Here is an 18,776-nt window from a genome sequence, read left to right as displayed (position 1 = left end):
AAAACACACTATCCCACAGAGCGGAGACGGCTGAATTGGGGGGGGTCTCGGGGGCAATTGTCGTGATTCTGAACCGCAACACGGACAGTAAGAACGTGACCCGAGTCTAGCACATTATTAATTGAAGTACCCTTGATAAGAGCAGAGACGATGCTGTTCAATAAGTAGTCAAGTCCAGTCCTGAACCGAGCTAAAAGAAACGTGAAAATGAAACTTCGAAGACCAGAATTATGATTTCAATGTAGCATATGGTGATTTCAATTTAGTTTTTTCTGTAATATTCCTGTCGTGACAGGAAATATCAGCACATGCAAAGAAGACACACCCTTCATAATTTCACTCAATATTTTAGTCTGGATTTCCCAGATTTTAATCCGCTTCATCCGAACCATTCAAGTTCGAACGAGTCTGCTTTACAAACAAATATTTATTTTCTTGATCAATTTGATATAAACTTCAATTTCACAAACGATGAAGTTCACTAAACACAAAGAAGTCGAACACTGTTCGTCGAAATTTCGGGATAAGATATCAAAAATGTGTGCAGTATGGAAACATTCAGAAACGGCGTGGCCTGGTTGTAGGCCCTTCTGACTCCCGCCTTGCAGTCAGACGGTCGTGGGTTCGCAGACCATCCAAGTCGCTGATTTCTTTCTGGACTTGTTAGCTACATTGCTCAATGAAGTTAGGGCATTGTCAGAGTTGTGACATGGTTGCTGGATTTTATTTATTTATTGAAAACGGTTTATAGCAACAAGGTTATCTATAGCGGCTGAAAAGCCGAATTGCATAACCATAACCCTTTACAAACATTTACATAAAATACATTCAATATCAAATAAAAAAAAGCTCAATTTACACGAATTCTACATCATAAGAAAAATTAACACACATAGGAATGTTGTTTGTCATGTTGGGGACGAATGTATTAAATTCTGACATGTATCCCCATCATGATAAACCAAAATTGAAAATACATGTAAAAGTACATAGCACGGAAGAGAGGGGAATAAAGAAAAGAAGAGAGAGAGTGTGTGTGTGTGAGTGAGTGTAATAATGGGAATTTCTACTATCATAGATCATGGAATCTTGGTGCTGTCATGGAACTATCCCTTTCCATGTCTCAAAATGTTGATGTTATATGTAAGTCTGCCTTTGTAGCTTTTAAGAAAAACAAGTAAAATCCGTAGGTTTCTTGACCAGAATACAGCCCATCGTCTTATTCATGCTTTTATCACATCTCGCTTAGATAATTGTAATTCCCTTCTCTTTGGCCTTTCCACAAAATTGACCTCAAAGCTCCAGCGCATCCAAAACACCGCGGCTCGTCTTGTTTCCTGTGTCCCTCGTTCTTCCCACATTACTCCTGTGCTTCGCAAACTCCACTGGCTTCCTATTATTTCTCATATCACCTACAAAATTCTTCTTCTTGCTTTCAAGTCATATCATGGTCTAGCTCCTTCATACCTTTCTGAACTAGTTCCTCGATATCAGCCAGTTCGAGTTCTACGTTCTGCTTCTCAATCTCTTCTTTCTCAAACTCATAATTCTTACAAACAATACGGTCAGCGTTCTTTCTCTTCTGCAGCTTCATTTCTTTGGAACAATCTCCCCCTACAAATTCGCAATGCTAACTGTGTTAATACATTTAAAGTGACTGGTTAACATTGGTTTGACTTTTAAAAAATCTGAGCTAGAAGGTCACACTTGTCACCTGTGTCTGTGATATGTTACAAAAATGAAGCCAAGAAAAAATTGCGTTCGAAAATAATTATTTAGCGCTTCAAAAATTGAAATATAAAGTGACCGAAAACACCATCTGAATTTCATCCCATACACTTTTGCCTTGTAGTTTTAGCTTTTCATTCTCAATAATGGTTGTTTTCAGGGTTTATTAGTTCTAATACATGCACTTGTACACATGTTTCATCTTGGTTTGAGAATTTTTTAAATTGGCTGCTCACAAAGTTAAACAATACCTTTAAAGTTATGCTTGAAACCCATCTTTTTTAAATCTTAAATTGATCGTATCATATGTTTATTGGCCCATTTTATGGTATTTATTTATTCATGATCTGGTGAGAAAAAGTTGTAAATTGTAATATTAGCTTTGAAACATTTTGTTGTGCAACGTATTTCTATTTCTATTTCCTTTATACTTCATATTTCCTTTCTCTTAACCGCTCAGAGGCAATTTGCGAATTTGCGGTATATAAAATTGTTCTTTTTAAAATTATTCTTTATTTTGAGGTAGGTTAAACCTGCAGTGAAATAATGTTAAATACTTGTCACTAGTGCCGATCACGGATGTCATGATATTTTTTTCATTAAAATGTACACGATAAATGAAACCAACGTTTACACAGTTGAAACTGATTACAATTTTCCAGATATATCTCTGATTTTGTTTCTAAATATAATTCCATATCATGTTGCAAAGTCATCTCTTATCTGCTTACAAACTTTGATGTTTGCCCAGGACAGGCCTATAGAAATTTCTGTCTCCAGTCTCAAGTGTTTCTGGTCATGGAGATGTTGAAAAATAATATTCCTTTGCCATGATACAGAAATTTATTCATTCGAATTGAAGATCGAACTTGCTCAGGAGTAGCTTTTTGACAAACCACGCAAGGACTGAGGCGAGACTAGCGCTGACTCAGTGAATGCACCCAGTTTCCTTATAGGATGGCGCCTTCACCCGGGTTTGGGCGATTGGTCTCTCTTTACCAGACGCTCTTTTTCTGATATGCACGTCACGTCAAACACGGGGCCTTGTCTGAAGGCTAATTCAGGAGGAGCTTGGTCCAGGAGTATCATCATCTCGGTTCCTTGACCTCTGCCTGTCGTTATCTTCTTTTATGACGTCATCATACGATGGAGGTAATGACCGTGGCGAGTAAGGTTCGCTGAAGGAGAAAATCGAGCTTGGGCTCAAAGTAGGATCAAAGGCGAGGTCACCCGTTGTTCCGCGCTCCGAGGCCTCGATGTTGATGGTGATGTTCGGTGGTCGTTGGTGTCCGTGGTCGAGAGGGGTTGGAGTTGTAGCGATGGCGGAGGCGTAATCGGGTGGATGGTCGCCCTCGGAGAAGGCAGGGTTGTCGTATTCTTCAAACCTGAGTGGAGAAAAAAAAAGAGGTGATGTGATAAAAGTGGTATGATTATAATGCAGGCCTAAATTGGCGCATCCATGTGATATAAACATAACGAATCATACTGCAAACTTATCATTAAGACAAATCAAATGAGAGAAGATGACATGTGTGAGATCAATTTGGCATTTAAATTGTAAATTTTGTTCGTACGCAGACACGGATGAATTAGTAGCAGCACTGCTAATTATTATGTTGATCGCCGATTTTAACTATTTTGCGCTTATCAAAGTAATTCAAATAACACTATTTATGAGGGCGTTCAGCAAACATCACGAACATTGACCAATTTTATCAACAAATTGCTCTTCAAGTATTTTGGGGAAAAGAAGTTATTAATTAAGCATAGTTAATTGAAAAATTTTCAGGAAAATTTAATCGTCCCTAGCACACCTTTTAACATCGCTTGTTAGCAAAGTGGAAGGGGGTGTGATAACCATTGGCCGAGTTATACCAATAATAAGTTCAATGGGCCAATGAGTATGGTGATTAGGATGCTTGACTTAAAAAAAAACCTTGGCTCTTGGTCCAGTCAATAAGTAACGTTTAAAAGGTAAACATGTTAGATAGACCTTGGGTACAATGGCAGTTAGTGAGTGTAAATGATCCGTTTGATAAATTTGTTTGATTATTATTGAAAATATCATCCAAAACATTTACGTCCTATGATACAAGTCATGAGAGTTATCACCATATATCTAAACATAGTTTATATCCATTACCTTTTCCGACTAAAATTTTAAAGACTGTATTGCACTGTATTGTTACCCATAAGCAAAACTAAAGTAACATCAAAACAATAAGAATATTTTTTTTTAAATACCACGAATCAACAATAACACTCCTCTGAAAGGAACACGGCAACTTATGAGGGCTGAATCAGAAAAAAATAATGACACTATGCAAAATGATTATTCAGGCATTTAATGAATACTTCAAAGATGTTTCCCAAACAGTCACATGCTCTTACCTAGCACTTGCAGTGACTTCAATAGTCCGCACTCTGTTCGGCTGAGGACGTGGCCTTTCAACAGTCTCACACCAACAGTTAGCGATGGTTCCCCTTCCGATGTCAATGAATACGAAAACTCCTGATACAGTCAGGAGGACGATCGCTATTTGAAAGAGAACCATTCCAGGAAGAGGGAAGATGATGACGAGGAAGAGTCCGACGAGTAGGAGTACGATGGCGCAGAGACGGAACTTGAGCCATATTTTGGCAGGGATGATGCAACAGTATTTGTCCGGAGATGTGCTACATAGTGATCGAAGTAGAGATCGACATCGTCCGCAGGTTGGTTCGACATCTTCGGACGTCGTCGTTGTCGATGCTTGCTCGTATGGCGATGTCGATGATGCCATTGTATTAGATGGTGGGATGATTGATGGCGTCGGGGATACTGGTAGATTTGGACTAAGCGATGGTGTTGAAGTTGGTAGAGTTGCTGTGGTTGGTGATGTTGGACTGGTCCTTACTGATGCCATTGGTAACGTTAGACTTACCGATGAGGTAGAAATTACTGTTCTTGAAGTGACAGGTAAGCTCGGGAGGCTTGGCACTGTCCTCGTGACAGATGAATCCGGGTTGATTAAAGATGGCGAGTTTTCCGGAGCTACCGAGTTGTTTAGAGAAGTTGAATTCTCCATGGATGTGGAGTTGTCCGGAGCTACCAAACTCACTGGAGTCTCAACCCTTTCCAGAGTTGCTGCATTGTTTATAGATATTGAATTGTCCATGGACGTGCGGCTCTCCGGAGATACCAACATTTCTGGATCTTCAACTCTTTCCGTAGTTGCCGGGTTGAAATGAGTTTGATTGCTCGAGGATGTGGAGTTGTCTGGACAAACCAAGCTTCCCAGAGATTCAACGCTCTCTGGAGCTGTTGAGTTATTTGGAAATGGTAAGTTATCCATGGATATGTTACTGTCAGGGAATGTGGAGTTGTCTGGAAAAAGAGAGTTCTCCAAGGCTGTTGAGTTACTGGGAATTGTTAAATTGTCCAAGGGTAAAGACTTGTCCGGAGAAGTCGAGTTAGGAGCAGTAACATTTTCCGGAGCTTCTGCTGCGTTGTTACGAGATGTTAAGTTGTCCGGTTGTATAGAGTTGTTGGGTAATGTCAAATTTTCTGGAGCTGCTAAGTTATTAAGAGATGCCATGCTGTCTCTATGGACTGCGACGCTTTCTGGAAATAGCAAGTTATCCGGTGTTGGAGAATTTTCCTGAGAAACCGGGGCTGGATATGTCTCTTGCGAGTTTGTATTTACTTGTAACGTGTCATTCGCAGATGATGGCGATGTTTCGTCCGTATATTCAAATGTTGTCTGTTGATTTTCACCACCAAATTCCACATTTCGTGGATTCATTTCAGCCATTATGACGGTTATCGGTTTTCTCTACGTCTATCGACGTTACAGGTTTAATCGTTGCGGGTCAGATATTCAAGAGTCAGAAAGCCAATTATGGTTTCCGTGCAGGCAGTACATACGTATCTAAAACAGATCCATAACGTAAATAAAATATGCTTCGCGATTTATCTTGTTGCTGGCTCAGGTCACAGAGTCAATTTCTTTCTTCTGCTGCATTATTTTTTGTCAAAAGAATGGCTGCAAAATTTCTTAACAACTCAGGTGAATGCTTATTGGATGAACTATTAGAATGTTCCAAACTACAACAAACTGCGTGTAAGGGAGTGTGAGATGCGTTATCGCATCTATTTTACTTGGAGGTTAGAGCAGAACCTCGACTTGATTGTTTAAACTGATAAACACGGTAAACAACCTGTACCCGAGTCTAAAGGTTAAACATTACATACATATAGAACGATTACCATTATTAGTGGCTGTGGGTTTCAAAACTGCACGACAAAAAAAATGTGGGTTGATGGTAACTGTATTTGAATGATAAGGGATGGACATTATTCTCTTACAAATCGGGATATTGGCCAAAAAGTCGTCCTGAAAGGTTATACAAAATTCGAGGGGCAAAATGAGTAAAAACTTTGAGATTGAAAGAAGGAAGAGGGAGAAGAAAGAGGTGGATACAAATATACACCCAGACAAAACCAGAAAATAAACATAATCATGAATACTGAGTGTGTTTTTTTCTTCTATTGTTCGTAATTGCACTCTAAGATTTCATTCATTTCATTCAGGTTTTATTTCCCCAAATCCGTGACGTTACTTCAACATAATTATACTGTACAGCCTTTACATATTATATGAAATATAATTAGCAAATAATCTCAAATTAATCGATTGCTGTGTTTCAGAGCACATAGGTATTTTGGTTCTGGGTCTGTTGCTGTAACTCCCATAGCCCACATGAACTCGGCAGCGCGGGTTTTAAGCCTCTTCGACGCCAAGCTGGTTTCAGCCATTGCATCGGGAACATTACGTCGAAGTCAATCAGTCACAATCATATTGAATGTCCTTATAGACGACACAAATTAATCCCGGGCCTTTTTGGTTAAAGAAGAGATGATGGGGATTCGAAGTCACAACTTCACAATCCATATTCGTTTATAGACTACAATGTATTTTTTTGCATATTATTGTGATAATGATTGGTACGCTGGAGGGGGATGAAGAGGAGGAGGAGATGGAGAATGAGGAATCAGATTAGTGATGGGAGAGTGCGATTCCGGGCGTGATGACGTTCTCTCAGCTCGATCACGGTGCATAGAAAGATCAGGTCGAGCATGCCGAGTGGTTTGTGATGCGTGAGATTCCCTTGGTGTATCAGCGCGGCCTCCTATGTCGGGCAAGCGTCTCTCCTCGTCCGTCTCCAACGCATTCATACGTGCCTCTATCACGTGGCCACCTTCTGATGGTGTTACAGAATCTTGGGTCGCTGTGGATGGAAGTTGATGAGAGCGAGAAGTAGGAAGAAGAACCGGACATGACATCGCTTGGTCGTAAGATGGTAAGCTGATAGAACTATATAGGAAAGGTGAAAGAAAATAATTTATATGGCTGTATCGGGAAAAAAAGATTTGCAAATGACAATGATGTAGTAGTAAATATTATAATTTTGATTCATTTTGAGGAACTATTACGCATTTTTACCATAAAAAAATCCACATCTGTGCAGTGTGGCATAATTTATTTAGATTTAAAGTGAAATAAAAAACAAAATATATCCTGGGAGGAATATGACCCCTTTCTTTGCAGGCTCTGCGGAAGCGCAGTCAGGGTATTGCTTTGTTAACATTGACAGCCATTAAGTAGTCGGATCTCACAACTTTCCTTGGTTTGATTGACTGAGAAACACTGTTACTAAGGTAATTGTCGGATATAACGGGCAAGTCCTTTCATTAAATGCTCCCATGGTAAGGATTATATTTAACTTCACGGTGACCTAGATGGCATGCCCAGAAGCATTCGCACATCATTGCTTTGATATTGTTATTCATTAGGTCCATCATTGGTTTAGGTGCAGAAATAGGCTGTGGTGAAGCAAATTGAAAATATTTTCAAGTTATGAAACGATACTTTTTAAGTGAAATATCATGTGGCAATCTTAAGCTCATTTGATTCATTTGTTGAGCTAGCTGCTGTGGGTTTTTTCTTTATTCCTCTCGAGTTAAAGTTTAATCTACGCCGAGTTTGTGCCATTTCGTTTTATGCTATTTATGCAGTTCTGTTCATGCATGCAATAATATAATAAACCAAGATTTATTTAAGAAGTCATATATCGTGTGTGTCTTACTTATAACACACGTTGTAATGCACCGCTTCTCCTAGGTTCGTCATACCATTACCATGGTGATACAAATTATGTCCGTCACGTGCATTTCGAGGAATTAGAATGACGGCGCCATCGTGTGACAAAACTTGAATAGGCACAGTTTGGGCGCCAAATGCGATGCGATGATCGTATGCAGCTGATGAAGTGTACAGAGAAGGCGGATCTGTATTGCCACTATCTTCTACTCTCACGTGATCAGGGCGTTTCTTGAAGCAGTAGCCCCATATACAACACACTGAAAGAAAAAAAAAAAAAAGAGACGTATAAATTTATCACAATTCAGGCAAAAAAGGAATGAAAATTTAAAGCCAATGGAATAGATCACAAAATGATAACGAATGATGTTATAAAATCCTGGTCTCCTATGGAAGTTGAATTATAGTCACTAACCATCACGGTTGGCACATTGCCATACGATATATATATTAAATCTTCAAATGTAGCAGAACATGACTTTACCTAATAAGTCTAAATCAGAGATTTTAATCAAATTTTATGTCGCAGTCACACACCACTGGAACCGACTGCAAACCGACTGATATGTCATTGGAAATAAAGCAATTGCTTTGGTCAGTCAGCATTCGGCTTCGTTAGTGTGACTGTCAACGCTAGGAGTTTTTGCTCAGCGACGTACTGAAGTTTCAAGAACAGAGTAAATGTATCACAGTCAAATGACAAAGAACATCTAAGAAGTCTTTGTAGAAAATTAGTGAATCTTTAAACAACAGTTTAGTCCTTGATTCTGGACAAACGACATAATCATTTGCAATTTTTCTCCAGCTCTGATTTAAACTGCTGTTCCGGTTCACAAATTTTCGACAAAGACTTCTTAGATGTTCTTTGTCATTTAATCATCCGTATGTCTCTGGGCTCCCCGACTATCTTCGTAGCTATATGTTCTCCCCATTTTCTTTTCATTTCTTTCGTTTTTTTTTTACTCCACTGATATTCCTTCTCTCTGTAAATAGTATTGTTTTCTTAAAAGGCAAACGATATATTATGATAATGTAAATATTGTTCATCTTTTACATTTATGTAATTGATAACCCAAACGTGATAATACATGATTGAAATATATATATTGTTTAACAATGGGCAATTTAAAATCAAGAAGGGACGTGTGTGATTTCAATTACTATAGAAATACTTCGAAACACGACGCCTTTTCTCCTTACCCTCTGAATGTCCTTTTATATCAAAAGGGATATTAATAACAAATATTTTACGATTCTTTTCAGACAGGATATCTGCATGCTTGCTTTACCAAAAGAACCGTGAACCCTGTTTGATTTGCTCCGTGAAAGAAACGACTAAAACGCATATAATGAACATTTATGGTTAAGAATGTCAATACACAATGGAACGCGATATTAGTACTGATTTACTCGATCATACCTATTTCAAATGATGTCACTGATATTTGGGACTTCCCCCTATTGTTTGTTTAAGACCTATTGCCACGAATGTGTACCCTCTTCACGGGGAATAGGGCTAAATAGACACTGAATGCGTTTATACGTTAACTACCCACCCGTGTTATAATAGTTAGCATTATAACCACACCGCTTTCATTTCTGATCGGTGAATTTAAATGTATGGAGATTGCATGATCTTCTGTATGTAAAACGTTTTAAACAATCAGCATAGTCGCAGTTTTCGACCTCCAAGATCGTTCGAGGAATATCAATTAATCCATAGGGATTTGCATGTTACTTAACTCGATTGGTAGATCAGCGATCGCGACAGTTTATAACGGATATCATCGTTAGATGTACATGCATGTATATGTTTACACCACAATAACACACTTTCAAGGTACAGTATAATCTATGGAGTTCTCATATCTAGTACTAGTAAAGTATACTGTGATGTATATTTCTTCACGAAGAGGTTCTTGAACATGTCAATACAGGTTTTAGAATGGCGAGATTTTCCGTGATTCATTATATATAATCATGCAATTGCTAATCCATCTACAAAAATCTTAGTTTCTGAATAGGTCCATGGTATGATGACGACATTATAATTAGATGTGCTTATGTTGTAAAAGATGACGTTGTTACTGTAAAAAAATATAATTTGAGGAGATAATGCTGGCACTCAAAATAATGGCCAAAAATGAAAATCAGAATTAGTAGATATCAGAATTATTCCTAATGACCAATTGAATGGTATTCTTTATGAAAAAAAAAACAGTGTATCGCTCTTTCATAACAAAGAATCCAATATGTAATGCTGCAGTCACATTTCCCATACGGCGGCCGTACGGCGAGTCGAAAACGGCCGTTTTATTCCTTTTTATTCAAACTTTCTACATGTAGCTGATACTCGACTCGTCGTACGGCTGCCGCATGTGAAATGTGACTGCGCCATTAGAGATGGTAACCCGTCAATGATTTATACATGTATCCAATGAGATATTGTTAATAGCGAGTTTTCGCTCCATGACGCACGACGGATTCAAGAACATAGAAAATGTATTGTCAAATGCCCTTCATGACAATGAACAACCAAGAAGTTTTTGTTGAAAATTTGTGAATCAAAACAGCAGTTTCGTCCTGTATTCTAGACAAACGACATATCTGCCATTTTCGTCATCTCCGAAACGTAGGAGCTAACTGCTGTTCGGGTTCACACATTTTCGTCAAAGACCTCCCACCTTATGTCGTTTAACCGGCGTTTTCAAAGCATTTACCATGTTATTGAATCCGTCGAATGCGTCGCGCTGCGGAAACTCCCTTATGTTTAGTCCTAGGTACCTATAGTTTCCAGAATGAATAATGTATGACAGTATACGCCTCATTATCTTGATTTCAATTTAGATGATAATCTCGCACATCTAAATTGCCACGCCCTATAAATATAAGAGAGCAGAATTGGATTAATATAATTCGCGACAGCCCCAAACGTACTGTTGTCATTATTTGCTCTGCTTGCATAAGTAATTTGCTTGCATTTTATATTTGTCAACTGCTAAGATTGATTAAAGGTTATAGGCCTACTTCATTCTGGGGGAATAAGCACACCGTATGCATGCCATGAAGCTTGGAAGTTCAAGCTTTTCGTGACAAAATGTTTTTATGAGACATTCGACACATCCTGGGGAGCGTTTCATGAAATGACTTGTCGGACAATTTATCCGACAACTTAAGTCCCATTTTATCCGACGGTTACCATAGTAACAGTGCCTCTCAGCCAGTCAAAATCAAGGAAAGATGTCAGATCTGAAAACTTGTCGGACAAAAATGTTGATAAAACGCTTCCCAGGGGCTTCAGAACAGCGGGATGGGGCGCAGAAGAGTAAAATAAAAAATAAAATGAAGGGAGGAGAGTATCAGAAACAGAAGTCAACGTCGCCAAATTCTATGTGACTCTTATTCAATAAAAAAAGGACGTCATCTAGAGATCACCTACCCCCCTTCTCCCAAAGTCTTCTGACGCTGCCTCTGGATTTATTTGCATTTCCGATACATGAATATGAAAAATGTGTAAAGTGAAAAAAATGACGAAAGATTAAAAAATGAATCTTACCATCAATTACAACTTTTCAGGAAACCTTCATGTTTCGCCATAGACTCGTATTAATCTTTAAAACCATGAGATTAACTATATACTTTACGTTGTATTACATTGAAGGCTGTGTTCATTTCTGGCCTTCCGTAGTTGAGCCAATGTAGCCATGTTTTAGTTCGGATTATCAGCCATTATTTCCTTATACAAAGTGACAATATTTTTTTTTAATTCAACAATATGATTTATATGATTCCTAACAGGCGATGGAAGACGCAGATATTGCTCAGTACCAAAGACAGATTAATCGTGCAAACTCCATCAGTCTGAAGAAAGAATCCACACAAGATGAAGGGTAAGATACAGTATACACCAATATCTGCACTGTAAAAACCTTGGGTGTTAAAACTTACACCGGTTGGTGTCTTTATAGAGGACCATAAAGTCCTTGCACCCTATATAGAGATTGAACATAACACCAAAGACTCAAAGAGACAATTAAAGGTGTTATAGTAAACACCATTTGTGTTTAACTAATACTGTAAATTTAACACTAGAGGGGAATGACATGTTTCAGTTCCGATTATTATCATAACAAAAGTAATAATATTAATGATGAAAATAATAATAACAATAATAATAATAATGATGATAATAATAATAATAATACAAATAACAACAACAAGAACAACAACAACAATAATAATAATAATAATAACAACTATTATTAATATCTATTATTATTATCATCATTATTATTCTATACATAATTATAATTGTAATCATTACTTTCATCATCGTTATTTTTATTTTCATTATCACAATGATCACCAACTCAGAGATCAAGTAGTCATGATGGTAATGAGTGATATCCCGTTACTATGGTAACGATGGTGGTTATTTCATAGAAACTCGTGTCTAGGCAATACGTTATAAGCCTCTCAGGGTATTCTTGAGGATCAGAGTGTGCTTGAAATTCACAGAATCAAACTTCTCCCATTATTAAACTTGTCAGTTGAAGCCTGGGCCTGTGAAGGTATTGACATGATTCCGGATGCGTTGCTAAAAATGGACTTTGCGAACACAATGAAGGGTGTTGGCAGAAGCAAGAAAATAAATAAATTAATTTAAAAAATAAAAAGGTGGATCTATTCCTGACGTCAATTTGATCACTGGCAAACATTCTTAACATATACTTATTAAATCATGATTTCTTTGTTCGTATGTTCGCTATCCTATATCATCATTAAGGCGTTTCAAGAAAATGTTCACGTAGTTTAAAGCTCTTCGCTCCTCGCCATCTCTTTCATAACAATCATTCATAAAAATGAATGTTCTATACTCCGTTAATAATATAGTCCTCTCTCGACCAATATTCGATTTTTGTTCTCTAAGTGGAATAATTCAATGTATCTTACTTCATTCAGCGAGCAAGTAAAATGTTATTTATTTTTTCATAGGAAAGTAAGGCACTACAATGGTAAAGTGTCTACTTCACTCGGTATATTACTCATTCTGTGTGCTATTTCATCCATCATTGTCGGAATTGTTGCCCTTATTGTTGAAAGTGAGTTCCATGATTTTGGGCCAGGAATTTGGGCAGGTATGGTAAGTACAATATATAAAAACTAAACTCTCTCTTTGGTGTGAAATTCATAAATTTTCATACCTAAAAATGCTTTTCCTATTAACGTAGTGTTTTGCCAAGAATGTTAACAAGTGAATTACCGGAACTACCATAATTGCCAGTTTCACTCTTAAAGAAAAAAGCCACAAAACGTTTTGCTCAAGGAAGTTACATAAACACAAAATGTGAGACATGTTATACATCGATGCTATCATTTTACCAATTAATACATATATTTGTCAATTCCCAAAAGATGATTAAATATAATTTCTAATTGGTGATTACTAGAGAACCACCCTTATTTTTTTCATTTTCTCACGTATATCAAATTTTCTTCGTAATTGATCACACAGTTTTTCCTGGCCCCTGGGGTATTTGGTATCGTGGCACGAAACAAGATGCGATGTTTGGTAAGTGCTTTGAATGTAATTATATTTTGTTAAAACACTTCATTTTCTACAAAGCCACAAAGTATGTATTTGCTTCATTATCTACACTGATGGATCGGGGTGCATGGGGGTGGGGGAGGGGTGATAATAAGAATAGCTGGATTTATATCACGCTTATCCAGATGATACAAAGCGGAACTATTATTACCCCGGCTTTAGCTCAAGCCGTCGCTTCAACATCAAACGCTCGGTGCATCAAAGGAAGTAATTCTACACTGATGCTTTTCTTGTTTATTGTAGAGACAATAGAGACGTTGGTATTTTAAAAGTAAATGATAATATAAGCGATCAAAATGATTATTATTGTAAATATTTATATCTACATTAATTATCATTAGTACTATTATTTCCATGCATCACTTGATATACATGACCGTATCAGTATTTTGTTTTCCTTGGGGTGCAATATGAATATAATTTTTCAAAGAAACTCAAAACGAAGGAGCAAAGCGAGCGAGCTTGTCAATAGACCGCTCTTGCATTTTCTAAAGTAAAATTGAATAATTTCGTGCATATTTTTGCTAAATTTTGTGAAAAGTTTTAGTAAAAAATGTAAGTGAGATGATTATTTTTTCTTACATGGAAATTTCTATCATTTTTCCCACAGGTATTTGGTTTTCTTGGTTCCTCTGTTGCATCTCTTGTTATATCGAGTGATCTGATTGTAATCCTATGCATCGGTCTTTCAACTGATCACATCCAAAACGTAAGTATGTAAAGTATTGGTCCCAGTAGATAACCACACATTGAGGTGTTAAATGTACACCCTACATGAATTAAACATAATAACAAAGAGTGTACACTCTTAAAATAGTTGGGCAAAAAATTTCAAACTTTTAACCAACCCTGGGCAACATACTATCCACACAACTATTGGTAAAATTCTGCCCGAATTGGGTAATAAATTTGCTCAAATTGATAATAATTGCCAAGAATATATTATATATATATAATTTGTTTTACCAACATACATTGCCCAACACAGTGGACAGTATGTTGCCCAGTATTTTCAGTGTGTATACAAGTAATAACCAAATGTTATATTATAACACCCATACACTGCAAAAATACCGGTGTTAATTTAACACCAGCTCGGGATCTATATCGGTAAACTCCAAAGAGGTTTTGAAACAGCACTACTTCGGCTTTAGGCTAACACCAGATATGGATTTAAACATCACTAATCAGTGTTAAACCAACATCGGTTTGATTCTTAATTGGTGTTGTTTCAACCCTTCCCTGGTGTTTTCCGACATAAATACCGGGCTGTTGTTTAATCAACACCGGCGTTTTGCAGTGTAGGAGTTGCACTAACACCAAACTAACACCACTCATAAACATGTTAGATCTAAATAAGTAATGCACATTACAGGCCAGGGCAACAACTGAATTAAGAAAATGGTCCCGCGTGGTTTAATAAAGTTAGATTCACAGAGATAAATTATCAATAAGAACAAAATAAATAAATAAATAAACTTCTAGAGAAATCTCCCTCGTTCTAAAAACTTTGTATAATAGGCCTACATCTCTCATTCTTAGAATCAATTATCAATTTGCTATTATTTATTATATTTTCAGTCTTCTTATTTTGCAATGAAATAAATTATTTCCATTTACGCATGAATATTTGTATTATTTTGACTTGTTTCAGGACAGGGAAGCAATCATTGTGAATATCGTTGGAATCACGATAGCCCTGACAGCAATGATGACATCATTATTTGCAATTGTTCTCTGTTCAATACCTTTCTGTCGTCCTCCTGATAAAACATGCGTGAGTATACACAATAAAATAACAGCACGTTGTTTAATTCCTTCACTCTAACTCGTTGTTTAAACTTTTTTGAAATTGTTCCAACATTTTTAAACAACTTGTTTACAGTTTAAAACAACTTATTTAAAACTTAAATCAACTTGTCTAAGACTTTAAACATGTTGTTTAAAACTCTAACCAATAGTTGTTAGAGCTTATGCATGAAAAAGGTGTTGTTTTAGGGCTAACTTTTTTTTTGTTTATTAAAAAAATAACAAGGAGGGGGCGGAGCGAACAAAGATCAGTAAGGTTGTTATCACTCCGTCAGCATTACAGGCTGGTGTACAATATCAATATTTTTTTCTACCTATTTGCATGCTATCCTTATTTGTACATGGTTCATTTCAGTGTCTAGGTGTCATATCTTTCCTATATTTTCTCTTTTGGTTGTTGGTGTTATTGGTTCAAATAATGCAAACGATACTACGACTATCTTCTGAAGAAAGCTAATCCTGTCTATTATTTACTTATTTTACAATAGCCTCACTGCCCATCAAAGCAAGCGATGGAAAACCTAGGATTCACTCCTGACGAACATCCGGGAATAACCATCGAAAATAATGGAATAGCTTGATTATACCACGGATGTTGGACTTCCATACGGTTATTATTATACCATGACAGATGGTGACGTATCCAGTCATCGATACCGCAAATCATCATGGTGCGAACAATCAACGATGCATAAGCTCTGCAATGATTTTTATCAAGACATTTGATTTAGGCTTGCGGTATGTGTGCGCCTTCTACACACTCTGGGGAATGTTCCATAGATATTATATACACAGGCACTCGGAATGCTCCACAAAGTATCACCCCCGTAGACCTATCATCTTGGAGCGAGAAGCCAGGTAGAGAAGGGACATACTTTGATACAAATATTGAGTTATTTTCCTTATAAATGCACATTAAAGGGGAATCCAACCCAAATAAAAACTTGTTTTTATAAGGAAAAGAAAAATCAGACAAGTTGATAGGTGAAAGTTTGAATAATATTGGACAAACAACAAGAAAGTTATACATTTTTAAAAGTTGTAAATATTGGTAATCACTATACCCATGGAGACTTCAAATTGGCCGCATATGGGATGGCATAGTGATGTAAGGCAAGGACTACTCTTCCATGTACTCCAATACATATTATGGCTAAAATGTCATTTTTCCCAAATGTTTTATTTTTAAAATTATATTTTTCTTTCATGAGGACATAGAACAATATACTACCTGGGTTATATTTAGATTACTGCCCCAGGGGAATGGGTACTTATGAGAAAACCACAAATCCCTGATAATAAAGTACATGGCCTATGGGAAAGTTGTCCTTGCCCCTTGTCATAATTTACTTACCCAGTTGCCAATTTGAAATGTACATAGTATTAGTGATCTCAATTTTAAAGCAGCTATAACTTTCTTATTGCTTGACCGATTTCTTTAAAACTTTCACCATTCTGTTTAATTTATTTTTCTCCTTCCCAACACAACATTTTATGGCCAAGGCTGGATTCCCCTTTAAAGAAATACAAAGTACCTATTTCGAAATTGATTTTTCTATTGTTTGATTTTGATAAGAATATAAAGTTATGTTTTTGAGAAGTCATGTCAGATGAATGTTTGTTATTGTATTTATTTAACTATTAGCAGAAATAATAGTATTTCAGTCAGATTTTATAAGATTTATGAGGATATGTACCCTCGATCAAAATATCATTATTCTATTTCACTGAAGGGTTTTCTCATTGAATTTTAATCATTAATTTCATGTATTCAATGGTTCACTGTAAAAAAAAATTAGTAGAAATTACTTAATAAAATTGTGGCAAAAAATTGCCTTAATTTTTTCAAGTATTTATGACTTTGGCAGTTTTAAGTAAAATTTACTTATTTTCTTTGCTTCCATTTTACTCAAAAGATTTAGTTACAATAACTTAATTCAATTAAGTAAAACAATCACCAAAATATTTGAAAATATCAAATGGGGGAGTGGATGGACTTTCGTGATTCGAAAGTCCGCTCCCCCATCGTCCCACTTTTGGTGGCATCATTTTCATTTTATACATGTTTTATCCAAATATTAGACTTTGTGAATTGTCACTTACCTGTACATGTATAGGTACTGACATTGATATTTATACGCGATCGTTTCATTCTTACAAATAAAACAGTGAGAATAATTTTCTGCTAAATGACTATTTAATGTTGCTTTTTCTTTTATTCAACAAAAGAATACAATAGTTAGCACACCCTTATCCAAAACAATTTCAAACACAAATAGAAATGACAGTTATTAAAAAAAAAACACATTTACTTGCTCTAATGAATATTCATGCATTATTTAAATATGGCGTTAATTGAAAATATAAGTACATTCAACATGATTTTATAAGTAATAATCATCTTTGCCTAATTGAGTTAGATTTACTCAATCAAAGCAAGCTATCAATACGTGAATTTTCTTAAATGTATATTGAACCCAAATAAATCAAGTAAATCAAGTAAATTAAAAGACAAGTTGAAACTACTTAAAAACAACGAAAAATAATTACAAATTGTAAATTCTACTTAAATACATTAAGTGTTAACTACTGATTCAATGTTTTTTTTTTTACAGTGTTCGAATATATTTTAATACATTGCATTTGAAAAGTTTTAGCATTTTAACATCCGTTCTATATATTTTGAAGCCAATATTTGTATTCATGTCGTATAGTTTTATTATGTCGAATAAAAATTATATTTGTTCTGAAGACTTTTTCATCTCTATTTTTCATTAAGCTACACCGTACGACATTGATGCTAGAAATAAGTCCGTTTTATATTTGATAAAAATGGTAATGACAATAGTCTTTGTTAATAATCTCCAAGTAAAGAATAATGCAGCTGTTTTATTCTTTTTTAAGTTTTATTTCCGTCCAAGTATGGGAAATTAAATTTGGCAAATGCACTTTGAAACAGGAATAATTTATAACTGGATGGAGACACGAACACACGGAGTATCGTGAGGATAAAAGCTATGTTATCTCCAAATGAAATGAGCATCTTTCCTTTAATCTTTGTTTTTATTCCGGTTTGCTTTTCAACAATCCTCCTGTGAAAACTATATAAATGAAACCATTTTTTTTTCAAGCCGAGAGAAAAAACTGAAGCTTCAAGCTCCTACCTTGCACATTTCATTGGGAGAAATTTCCTTGTCTGAATCGCCCCTTTTCAATCTGAAAATTGCGGCAGCGTTACTGATAAAAAAAGGTATTTACCCATGAGCAATGAAAATCCGGTTGATATGATGAACAGCCCTACAAGTCCTGCTTGACCTCGTGGTCTTCGACCACCACCGACGACGACGACGAGACAGCCGATGATGAGGAGTAAGAACCCCACGGAAGCAACCATCTCAAACACACAAGGAGGCTTGGATCGCATCCTGGTAGCGTCACCATGGCAACGGGCTGCCTGGAGAATGTTGGGGCATGTGGATGGGGATACG

General features: G+C 36.4%; 2 protein-coding genes across 3 annotated transcripts; one reads left to right on the top strand and one right to left on the bottom strand.

Annotated features, from left to right (window-relative positions):
- Positions 1 to 340: 340 nt before the first annotated feature.
- Positions 341 to 8,132, bottom strand: LOC129270551 (mucin-2-like). Its single transcript, XM_054907914.2, has 3 exons — positions 7,858 to 8,132; positions 4,120 to 7,085; positions 341 to 3,113 (listed from the first exon to the last, which is right to left on the bottom strand). Exons 2-3 carry the CDS (start codon positions 5,520 to 5,522, stop codon positions 2,789 to 2,791), a joined length of 1,728 nt encoding a protein of 575 aa, XP_054763889.2. The 5' UTR covers positions 5,523 to 7,085; positions 7,858 to 8,132; the 3' UTR covers positions 341 to 2,788.
- A 1,242-nt stretch (positions 8,133 to 9,374) lies between these two features.
- LOC129270599 (uncharacterized) lies at positions 9,375 to 18,241 on the top strand. 2 transcript variants are annotated; one of them, XR_010294948.1, is made up of 8 exons: positions 9,426 to 9,711; positions 11,670 to 11,761; positions 12,867 to 13,014; positions 13,387 to 13,443; positions 14,090 to 14,188; positions 15,134 to 15,256; positions 15,777 to 16,198; positions 16,811 to 18,036. XR_010294948.1 is itself a non-coding variant. In XM_054907958.2 (7 exons), the coding sequence occupies exons 2-7, from the start codon at positions 11,673 to 11,675 to the stop codon at positions 15,867 to 15,869; spliced, it is 609 nt and encodes a 202-aa protein (XP_054763933.2). In that variant the 5' UTR covers positions 9,375 to 9,711; positions 11,670 to 11,672; the 3' UTR covers positions 15,870 to 18,241. The 2 variants fall into 2 exon arrangements, 1 of the variants encoding a protein (XP_054763933.2); XM_054907958.2 differs by having other exon boundaries at positions 9,375 to 9,711; positions 15,777 to 18,241.
- The last annotated feature ends 535 nt before the right edge of the window (positions 18,242 to 18,776 follow it).

Source organism: Lytechinus pictus, chromosome 10, assembly GCF_037042905.1.
Source record: "Lytechinus pictus isolate F3 Inbred chromosome 10, Lp3.0, whole genome shotgun sequence".
NCBI classification, from domain to species: domain Eukaryota; kingdom Metazoa; phylum Echinodermata; class Echinoidea; order Temnopleuroida; family Toxopneustidae; genus Lytechinus; species Lytechinus pictus.
The sequence above is the reverse complement of the archived record's forward strand: the minus strand, read 5'-3'. Positions and strand labels throughout refer to the sequence as shown.